This window comes from Curcuma longa, chromosome 17 (assembly GCF_044706935.1).
Source record: "Curcuma longa cultivar G26 ecotype Majalengka, Jawa Barat chromosome 17, ITB_CL_G26_1.1, whole genome shotgun sequence".
Taxonomy (NCBI): Eukaryota; Viridiplantae; Streptophyta; class Magnoliopsida; order Zingiberales; family Zingiberaceae; genus Curcuma; species Curcuma longa.
This window is the reverse complement of record NC_133877.1, coordinates 9,961,743-9,973,559: the sequence shown is the minus strand read 5'-3', so window position 1 is coordinate 9,973,559 and position 11,817 is coordinate 9,961,743. Positions and strand designations below refer to the sequence as shown.

Here is an 11,817-nt window from a genome sequence, read left to right as displayed (position 1 = left end):
AGTGCGTCGTTCGGCGTTATAACGCATGCAGAGAGAGAAAAAAAATGACGTGGCACGTTATAACGCGATATGCATTGCAGATGCTCTAATTATTGGAATATTTACCGGTTCAAATAAATAAATAAATATATATATATATACGTCAGCGACGTCCAGTTCAACCACTGATTGCAATTTTCCAACGTATGTAACGTGAACAAAGAGGAATCGAATTATTATTATCATTTTAATAATTGGTATACGGCCTTCCCTAGTTCAAAGAGAAAAAAAAAATTGAATCATTAATTAATAGTACAACAATTAAATTGGAACATACAATAACCACATACATAGTTTTCATGGCGTAACGTATTATCGTATTTAATTTAATTTGGGGTTGACGTTTGAGCGGAAAAGTTTAGATAAGGGAGTGGACGTCACTGCTGAGAAGACTTGGTGTTTGTATTTCTATATATGTGCGTTTGATTGATTTGACCTGAAACATTTTAGGTTCTTAGTATGAATTGTGTTCTACTAATATACGTGATTACGTGAGCATACATGTTTTCGAAGGAACTTATTCAAACACAGTTTCATGGACATTATAAAGGATTTTCACAATTAAGAGCATTATGCAAGTGCACTTAGACAATAACGATCATTCTCTTCGGTAAAAGCTGAAATCTGCTATTTCAACGATCCTACACAGTTAATTTCATGATCATTTATAAGGAAGTAAATTGAGAAACTACAGTTAATCATGATGCAAGAAGATATTGTCTGAATTTGATAGGATTTAAATCTTTGTCCTCTTCTACAACTCTCTTTAAAGATGGTAAGATTTTTCTTCTAAGGATCAAGCTTCGAATAGTCTCCCTCTCCCTCTTTCCCTCTTTGAGCTAATTAAGAGCCTCCCAAGAGATGTAAAAACAACATCAAACTGGAGATCAAAACTCTCAAGGGACCTTAAGGTAAAAAGAAAACCCTCCAAGATAAAACCAATTATATATGATTTTAAAGGTAAAACAAAAAATGCATGAAACCCTTGGACAAATAAATTTGAATATCAATAAGAACAAATATTCTAAAGATTGATCCTACACATAAATTATATTTCGAATTTATCTGAGATGACCATCCATATTCAAGATTAATAAGATGAAATCTAAACATGCATAAATATTCTAATGTCAACGCCAATTAAGAGAGTAGAAACCAAGACGATACAAGGCAACAGCGGAGTAGGGGAGAGAGATGAAATTGATCATACTTTCTCGTATCTTCTCTCATATAGTCGATACCCCTTTCAAACTAATAAGAAAGGGCGAGATAAGTTTATTTACGTCACTTAGGGTGAAGAAGCACAAAGAACCGTGTGACATTGAGTAATGAATGCATTCAAGATGAATGAGCATTCTCCAATTTAACCAGAACATAATAAACAAGATATGAAAGTTAGAGTTAATGTATGGCTGGCTAAAGATATCCAATAGAGAAACATAATACTTTTAATCCCAATTCAGATAGGACAGCAAACTAGAAGCATCTCTCTTAAGAATATGACTTCAGAGTTCAGACTAAGGAATTAAGTAATAAAACCTGTATAAATCCCACAGTTGTCCTTCAAATTCTCAATGAATTGTCTCTTAACTTCCTGTGTGAAACAATCAAAACAGTAAATTTACCTGACAAGTGATAAATATTCCTGAATTTCCAATTGTAAATGAATCATTTACTTCTCCAGAAATGTACGAACATCCAGTAACCAAAAGATTTTTGATTAAGTAATAACATTTGGAATAGGAAAACTATTGTTTGAGTCAAAATGCTGTAGCCTAAATTACATATTTACAGCTGGGATGGTGTTCGGTATGAAAGAGGAGAGATGCAGGTTGTCACAGAACTCACATTTGATTTGTCCAGATTTGATCTTGAATTCTTGCTTTGGCACAGGGAAAACAAGAGTTGCAGTAGCCATTCTCTTCCACACAGCAACAGTATTGTGTCTGTAGAATAATCAAATCAATAACTATAAATATATGAATGTGAAGTAGAACACCTTCACAATAATATCAATATGCAGAACAGCCTCATCCATAGTAGCTGGCTTTGTGCCAGAAAAGTTGGCCAAATATTCCACGCACAACTGATTTGTCTGCTTAGTGTTTGGAAACTATACTTCAAGTTACAGTAATAATCAAGTTCAGCATAAACAGTATATCGAGATAATAATAATATGGAACACTTTCGATGTCACCCAATTACTGCCTTTTGTCAATGTCTACGCCTAGTGAGCAGTATGTACGGTTAGCATTTCCAATAATAGTGCAGTGCTACTAGTGTGTTGCAAGTACATGCAGATGGAGTTCATATCTGCAAAGGATTAAGTAATCTTTTGAACACAACAATAGATTCAAGTGACAATAGTAAGAAGAAAAGTACTACACCAAAAACTCTTATCGCCATCAGTATTCATTAACAATCATAACAATATGATGCAATGTCACCAACAGTTCATTTAGTGGTAGGCGAGTTAGAGCCGGAGGGTTTCCGACCAAAGGTAGGGAGTTCGAATCCATATAACAATATTATTGGAAGTGGTTTAACCTTGTTGCTCCCACCCGGAATGATTCGATTCAACATTTTGTTCATTCGGATTTGATTGTTATAGCTCTATAATTCAAATTAGATTTCTCGTTGGATCAACTATACTAGGTTTAAAAAGGAGGAGGGTTATGCGTTAGATTGTCAACCAGCATGAACTTTCAAGCAATGTTCAATGAATAGATCTATCAAAATATTATATTAACGCTAGGATGTTCCCCGTAAGGAACACGTTGCATGATCCCATTGTAACATCTTGACAAGGATGCTACATTTCTATGAAAACTTGGGTGTATTGTTAAATATGAAAGATTCTCGCATCATAGGTTAGATAAGAACAAATATTATAAGAAATCTACTTGTCTAAGATTTAGAACATGAAATTTAGGAACACTCACGGGTAAAACAATAGATGTAGTAGATACGATGATTAAGAGAAAAATTAATATTTTATGTGCATAAGAGACAAAATGGATAGGAGAGAAAACAAATATGATAGAGATTTTGGATTATAAGTTATGGTATACAAAAATGAGTAAAACAAGAAAAGAGTAAATATTATTGTCAATAATTCGCTAAAGGATGAAGTAATACGAATAGTTAGAAAGGGAAATAGGATTATACCTCTCAAGATAGTAGTAGCGAAAGAAACTATTAATTAATTAGCATATATACACCTCAAGTAGGGTTAGATGAACATACTAAATCTAGATTTTGAGACGATCTAAATAAAATATTACAAAATATTTCGCTAACCGAAATGATTTTAATTGGAGAAGATCTAAATGAACATGTAGGAGTGAAAGTGAGGAATATGATAAAGTGCATAGGGGTTATGTGTTTGGAACAAGAAATGAAGAAGGAAAAACTATATTAGATTTTTTTTGATATCATATGACCTTATACTAGTTAGTATGTTTTTTAAAAAAAGAGAAGAATATTTAGTCATGTTTAAAAGCAGGAATAATAAATCGTAAATTGACTTTCTTATGATTAGGAAAAAAGATAAAAAGATTTATAAAGATTGTAAGATTATCCCTAGAGAAAATTTAACTACCCAATATAAGTTAGTAGTGTTGGATATACATCTTAAGCATAATATCAATAGAAGAAAAATATGCATGATTCCTAAAATTAAGTGGTGGAAGTTAAAGGATGGAAAGCAAAATATATTTAAGGAGAGGGTAGACATACAAGTATTAAGAGAAATAAACAACAACTCGAATATGACATGACATAAGATGATATCAAAATTATAGTAGCCAAGAGTGTACTCGGTGAGTCAAAGGGACGTATATCGCCAAGTAAAGAATTTTGATGGTGGAATGAAAAAGTACAAGAGAAAGTGAAGAAAAACTAACAGCTTATAAGGTATTATATACTTATAAGAACAAGAATTTTTTTTTTTTAAAAATATACGATAGTTAAGAAAAGGCCAAGAAAGCAATAAATAAATTTAAGAATGAAACTTTTGAACACTTATATCGAAAATTAGATATAAAAGAAGGGGAAAGAGTCATTTACAAAATAGCTAAAACGAGAGAGAGGAAGACAAGAGATTTTATTCAAATAAGATATATTAGAGATGCATGCAATAGAGTACTAGTAAATGATGAGAAAATAAAAGAGCAATGGAAGAGATATTTTTATCAATTTTTTAATGAAGGTTTAGGTAACCAATTTAACTTATATAATTTAAGTAAATCAAATGAGTATAGAAATTTAAATTTTTATCTTGGAATTCAAATTTCAGAAGTAGAACAAGCTTTAAATGGGATGCAAAATGGAAAATCAATTGAACTAGATGATATTTTGATATAAGTATGGATGTGTCTAGGGAAACAAAGTATTGAATGACTTATAAAATTATTTAACTTGATATTGAAAACTAAAAAAAGTCCGATCAGTGAAAGGTAAGTACTTTAGTTCCCTTATATATGAATAAAGAAGATGCACAAAATTATGCAAACTATAAGAGTATTAAACTAATGAGTCATACCATTAAACTTTGTAAAAAAATAATAAAAAAAGACTAAGGAAGGAGACCATAGTGATCGAAAATCAAATTGAATTTATACTTAAAAGTTCAACAATAGAAGTTATACATCTTCTCAGACAACTAATTGAAAAGTATCGGGAACAGAAGCAAGATTTACATATGGTATTCGTCGACCTTGAAAAAGCTTATAATAGAGTCCCAAGGAAAATTATATAGAGAATTCTAAAAGAGAGAGGCGTTAGCATAACATATATTAAACTAATTAAGGATATGTACAAGGATGTAATGATAAGAGTGAAGAGCAGATTAACCAAAGCATTTCTCATAAAGATAAGATTACATCAAGGATCAACACTAAATCCCTATCTTTTTACACTAATCATGAACAAACTCACTAAATACATCCAAGATAGTACCGCAGTATATGTTGTTTGTAGATGATATTATTTTAGTAGATGAAACAAGTGAAAGAGTAAATGTTAAACTCGAATCTTAGCGGGAAACGCTAGAAGTGAAAGGTTTTAAACTTAATAGAGTAAAAACAGAATATATAGAATTTAAGTTTAGTAATATTAGACGTAATGAGACAATTGTTAAGATAGGAGATGACAAGTTATCTGTAACTGAGAATTTTAAATACTTAGGATCATTTTTGTAAAAGGATGGAGGGATTGAGAGAGATATCTTATATAGAATACATGCATGATGGTTGAAATGGAGGAGAGCGTCAAATATTCTGTGTGATAGTAAAGTACCTCTAATACTTAAAGGAAAATTTTATAAAATAACGGTTAGACCCGTTATGTTATATGGAGCTGAATATTGAGCTATGACTAGAGCATATGAACAAAAGATGAGAGTTGCGAAGATGAGGATGTTAAAGTAGATGTATGGGCATACAAGAATAGACAAGATAAGAAATGCAAATATTAGAAAGAGTCTGGATTACACCTATTGAAGAAAAACTCTGGGAGACACGTTTAAAATTGTACGGACATATACTTAGACGATCAATAAATGCTCTAGCTAGACGATGTGAAACTATGACAAATGTACATATCAAACGAGAAAGAGGAAGACCAAAAAAAGACTTGGTTAACAATAAAACAAGATAAAATTTATTTAAATATAAATGATGATATAATACGAGATAGGATTCAATGACATAGAAGGATCCATATAAACGATTCCACCTAGTGGAATAAGGCTTGATTGTTATTGTTAGATCACTCTATTGCAAATATTGACCCCAAAAAAGAAAAGGTAGGTACAACTAGTCCGTGAATAGCCAACCATTGTAAAAATGGGATCTATAGTCATTGGAAGCTTCCAAAAAGGATTTACTAAATTCATTAAGTTGTTCCAAAGAATCAAAATGGCCATTTATTAATGGAATCCCTTGTTGACTTCAAAACACATTATAAGCTAAATTGTCCTAATGAATAACAAACCCATAATGAATAACGAAGGATAGTAAAGCTATGAATGACCCAGTATGGTGATAATATTAACAAAATATTATTCTCCCATGCTTCCATACATTTTGAGCTCCATAATTTTTTTGTACATATTAAAAAAGGAGGGAGAGGGGATTTATTCCTAGATTATTTAACAAAAATGTGGTTTTGGAGTGTGGGGACACCACATAGTCAAAGACCAAAAGAAAAAACAATATACAAAGTTTTGCTATTGAATGAATGGCATACATGTGAAAACAAGCTAATTCATAGACACGTATATGAATACTCAAGTCTATTTTATCTTCAAGAAGATGCCTGAGGTACTCTTAACATGTTTGGAATGAAGGCATCATGCACCTGTTTAGCTAATGCCAACCAATAGAGTAGCTAGCCTAAACATCTGGGCTGCACTTGACTAGTTAACACTCTTTTGCAACGAAGTAGCTTCTTCAAGCTCTATGATGACTCACCACAACTCCACGAGGGTTGTAACGACTCATGAAACAATTCTGCAGAGTCCTGACAATCACATAAGCTCAGCAAGTGTCATCTTCAACTTGCAAAGTCTAAAAGGACCAAGTGTCGAACAACTTCTGGCGATCAAGGAAGAAGCTACAGTTACTTCTTCTTCTCTCTCCACCTGCAATTTGCCACAAGCATCATGTGCAACATTCTAGCATTGTGGCATGATATTGAAACAATCTCATCCGACCAACCCCTGACACTATTTTGGAATAGTTTTTAAACCTTGCTTATAGTTGATTCATAGGCTAACAAAACACATCAAGTTGAAACTAGGAAAATATAATTATTTGGACTATGATAAATAATGAACTCCCATGTAATAGTAGGATATAGAAGCAAAGACTTATGGAACTATTAGAAGCCTACTAAATTTCTTCTCCAACTCAAAATTATCAAAACAATAAGGTTAAGTAAATAGAGGCTGTCAAATAGAACCATATGACACTAAGAAAGAAAGTAAAATCTATGATATAGAGAGATATCAGGTCAATAGTGATTCATACAAAATACTTCCTACTTTTTTTAGTTATACAATAAAGTGAAATGAGCTAAACAAAAATAAGTAGTTACTAACTTACAATAAGTTGTAGATGGTAAACATAAATGATATTATCCATCTGAAGAAACCTTGCTGGAAAAAGCAACCATATTGATTTGTTGGATATCTTTCAATGAGATAGTGTCATTTGAATGAACTTTGCAGAAAACCGTTGCAAATTATTACATTAAACAACGGTGTAGAATCAATGTTGTAGTTCTCACAATAAACATGAGAATAGAATCAAGCAGGTAGTTTTCACATTAAACTATAGTGTGCAATCAAGCAAGTAACTCTTCAGCCTTCCCAGCTAAATAATTCTGGTAGTATGCCTTCATGATGGTGTATCATCCTATTCATATTCTACTTTTCAAAATTTTCTCTGCCTCTGCAACAGTTAGATGTTTTATATTCTTCTCCCTCAACCACCTCTCATTTTTCCCAAAACCACCATTCTCGAGATGCTTCTCCTCCATCTTTAACAACTTCAAACCTTCTGACAATCTTGGAAAAAAGCCTTGAGGCCTCAGACACCATGCTGAAAACACACCAAACAAGGCCTCCAAATCAGCAGTAAGTATCTCTAAACCGCTACAACTGAACTTTGTCGTGCCCAGAAGAATTCCAGTAAAAACTAGCCGGTCCACACCGCTAGCCACAGCTCTCCACATCAGCACAAAGTCCATCCCATTCATAGCATCTTCCAACTTAGAGATCTTACCTTGGAGATAATCCAACGCACCTACAAAAGTCCTCGAAAGAGATATCCCTTCAGATTTCTCTTGCCATTGTCTCTTGCTTTTCAGGTACTCCCGGCACAATGAATCAAATCCCCTTATTATGACAGTTGTAATCTTCTCAACCCACTCTATCCTGAACTCCTTGAACATAGTCAACTCTTCATCAAATATGCACCTACCGTCAACTTCCTCTTTAACCATACTTTCCATCTCAAGAAAAAAGGCATTCTCACACCATTCAGTCAGGACAGATTCAAAGTATCTAGCTGCATTTATGGAGTGGGAAACTTTTAGTATTGCATCATCATCTGCCAAAGCTGTCAAACCTTCAGCTTCCTGGCACCTTTGAAGCAAAGAATCAAGGAATTTCTTTGAGATTGGAGCTCCAGCCAACCGGATAAACCTCGCCCTAAGCTCAATGCTTGGCAAAGGTCGAGATCTGTCAATTAGTAAAGATAAACATTTGACAACACTACCAGAAACTGCAGGTGATTTGTAATCCTCCACTAGTATCCCTCCTATTATTGTTTTCCAATTCTTTTCATCATCCATAGCCACTCTCAACTTTTCTTGCATCTCACTAAGCTCTAACTCAACCCACAACTCAAGCCAATCTGGCCGATCACAGAAGATGGACATGGTTGAGACTTGCTGCAAATTCAGAACATCTGTCAATGATAGCACCACACCAGAGTTTAAAATGAGGGTATGAATTCTTTTATCAAAAGATATCATCAAATCGACAAGCTGAAGCCATGAGAATCTAGTCTGTGATGGATCACTACTTGGAGAGCTACCATCTAGAAGATTGGCATAGTTCGGAAAAATCTCTTTTGATAAAAAAGTAGAGAGTGAAGACACCATTGTTGAAATCCACTCCTCTCTACAGCTACACCCTAAAATCATGGCCTTGTCCACCAAAGGTTGCAGTATCTCATCCATGGAATCAACAAAATCCCTTGTAACCTTGTAAACAAGAGCAAAGATGAATTCAGGTTTATCATGCCACTTTACAAAATATCGTTGAGCTGATAACATTATTGGGTTTGCTAACTCCTCAATCACCCAAAGTGGTTGGCTCAGGGCAATCTCTAAATTATGCCCAGAGAGTTGTCGGGATTTTCTTCTTTTCTGCAATTCCTGCAAATAACAAAGTGAAAGAAAGCTCTCACAGTACTTGGCCTTCAAGTTCCCAGTCATCAGAAGAGGATTGGTAAAATCTGTTGATGCCTCTGGATTTGGATGTATGATATTTGAGCTTGAAAGTGGAGGTGGCCAACCAATGGACGCTAGAAGGTTTCTATGATCAGCAATTGCCTGGGGTCGTAACATAGCTAAAGCTCGGTCAACTCTGTAATCTACAGCTGAGACAAGCCGAGACCACTGAGGCCTTGAGTTTGTAACAGAAGCTAAGATATCCTCTATTTGCTTCAAAGAATTGATTGTCATCATACAAACATCCTACAATGAAGAAAACAAGCACTTAGGAAGATGACAAGTTATACATCATTTTGCATTTTAACTCATCTCAATTCTCACCTCTGATTTAACTGCACCAGGAGTTTTAAGTTTTAGTGTGACTGAAGAAGAGACAGCATCTTCAATGTCACCAATCAATCTGTCAAGCTTCAACGTTGTTTCTGGATTAAACAAAAAACATAATACACGTTATCAGGATATTGCAAGAAGATTTATTATTAGCAAAATAAAGGATAAATTATACTTGATGTTTCTTTTTCACAAAATTGAACCAAATGTCATCAACCAGACTTGTTATAAAAACAAACACCGGGTACAGAATGTAGGGGGAAAAATCACTATACCAACTTTAAGTAGAGTTATTCAGGAGGAGTGAAAACTTCACCTTTATCAAGAACAATAATACTAATAATCCCTAAATCTAAATTAAGAACTTTCGATCTTCTCATTCTTGATAAGAGTAAAATGCAGTGAGATATCGTGGAGTCAAATGAATCAGAACCCTACCGCAGAACTCTTACGAGGTTTTTAAAGAAAATGTAGAGAACCTACCAGCATAAGCCTGGACAGTTTCCACTCTCAAAACTTCCTTCGCAAGCGACGGCAATTCATCCCCCAAGATCTGATCTCTTCTCTCCAATCCACATATTATGTTACCATCCCCTGAAAACACAACAGATTCCGGCAATATTAAACGCCGTAATCACCGCAACGATCTAGACAAGAACTATACCGAATTCAGGAACCAAATTAAGTAACCTTTTGACGGGCCACGGAGGAAGGACCTGAGATCGAAGAGCTCCTTCTGGACGCCGTCAAGCAGCGTACCAACCTCCTCCGAGCGCACGGCATATGCCACAACGCTCTTCGACAGCCGGATGCGCAGATCGTTCAGAGAATCCTCGAGATCGGAGCACCGGAGAGCGAGTTCCGCCTCGAGGTCTGGGGACCGATGGAGGTCCGCCTCGCTCTGGAATTGCTCGGCGAGGAAGTGGGCGATCGGCGGAGTAAGGGCCGACGGCCGGGGCAGCCGCGTCGGAACCGCTTCCATTGGCGGTCACCGCATCGACGGATTAGGATGAGGAATAGGGTTAGCGATTTAGATGCTCTCGCGCCGCCGCGGAGAAAACCACGGCGACCAGGAAGACCACCGAGAGATGGGAATGGCGGTGGTCAGCAAATCCGGCCTGCATTTATCGACTTGGGGGTAATTTTCATTTTGCTCCGTGATATTGACAATATTTTTAAATTACCATCAAAGTTAGAATAATCTTTTTGTTATCGTCCATGCAACGCGATTGATCCAGCAAACTGATCGAGTCAATCTGAATGAGCTAGCCACGAGATCGGCCTAATTATCTATGAGGTATGAGGCACTAGTAATAGTACTGTGTGGGACTGTTATGGTTCCCGAGATATAGATGAGTTGATTACGACGTAGTAGACTTGTAGAAAAGGGCAAGGGACGTGACGGATCCAGCTTTTGCAGAAAAAGTGTGGGACTGTTATGAATAAATTTAATTTTATGATTTTTTGATATAAAATTATTAATTAAGTTTTTATATTTAAATTTTAATAATATTTTTTAAATTGATAAAATTATTTAATTTTTATATTATTGAACTTAAATAAGATTTTATTAATTTTAATTTTAAAAATTTTATTTCTATTGAAACTACGGTAGTATTTGATAAATCATTCATGTATTTAAATTATTTTTATAAAATTTAATATCTGAAGTGTTGTTTTTAAAAATCTATAAGTGTATTTTTTTTAGATTGGATAAATTTTTTTATTTTTTAATATAGTTTGTATATGAAAAATTATATTTTTTTAGTATTATGTTTAAATAATATATATATATATATATTCATAATATTTTATCAAAACAAAATTATTTAAAATAAAAAAATAATAAAATCTGATTTATACCATGTACTTTTAATTTGATTTTAAAATTCGACTATTACATGTAGAGATGGAACCATATTAGGTATATCCTAGGCTATGTCTGTTGATTTGAATGTATGAATTATCAAATAAAAATGTTGTCGATCTTATTCTTCATATTTATCGTCGGAAGGACGTTAAGAATCGAACAATCCTTCACGATTCATGAATCAAATCTCTATAGGATGTTCCTCCTCCAGAGAGATCTCCGTAACACGCACAATTTTTGAAAAAATTTTGCAGTCCCTCTCCAGAACTTGAACGTACCCTTTTATAAAAAAAAAGAAGAATAGTATGATAAATCGTGAGGTAAGTGGGCAATTTTGGTAACTGCCTACGTTTCCCACTACTCTCATTATCAACATCTCCCACTCGTTCAAGTTAAACCACAAAGATCATATAGCCACAAAGATTAATTAGTCACAAAGATCAAAAAAACATCCAATTCATACATCAAGAAAAATGGTTCATGTGACAGCAAGTATTCTGAGCGATTAATGCTAAGAAAGTTGTTACATCTTAGATAGTCACTTTTCCAAATAA

At 34.3% G+C, this 11,817-nt stretch overlaps 1 protein-coding gene across 1 annotated transcript; it reads right to left on the bottom strand.

The window, feature by feature from the left end:
• Positions 1–1,690: 1,690 nt before the first annotated feature.
• Positions 1,691–10,460, bottom strand: LOC141811906 (RINT1-like protein MAG2). Its single transcript, XM_074699984.1, has 5 exons — positions 10,084–10,460; positions 9,877–9,987; positions 9,385–9,485; positions 7,146–9,306; positions 1,691–1,985 (listed from the first exon to the last, which is right to left on the bottom strand). Exons 1-4 carry the CDS (start codon positions 10,373–10,375, stop codon positions 7,462–7,464), a joined length of 2,349 nt encoding a protein of 782 aa, XP_074556085.1. The 5' UTR covers positions 10,376–10,460; the 3' UTR covers positions 1,691–1,985; positions 7,146–7,461.
• Between the last annotated feature and the right edge of the window lie 1,357 nt (positions 10,461–11,817).

Bases quoted from the DNA above. Each gene is read 5' to 3' on its own strand.
- LOC141811906 (XM_074699984.1), bottom strand. From the start codon at position 10,375: ATGGAAGCGGTTCCGACGCGGCTGCCCCGGCCGTCGGCCCTTACTCCG. The intron at 9,988-10,083 runs GTTACTTAATTT...TTGTGTTTTCAG, and splicing joins CCTCCGTGGCCCGTCAAAAG to GGGATGGTAACATAATATGT. The intron at 9,486-9,876 runs GTAGGTTCTCTA...TGTTTAATCCAG, and splicing joins AACTGTCCAGGCTTATGCTG to AAACAACGTTGAAGCTTGAC.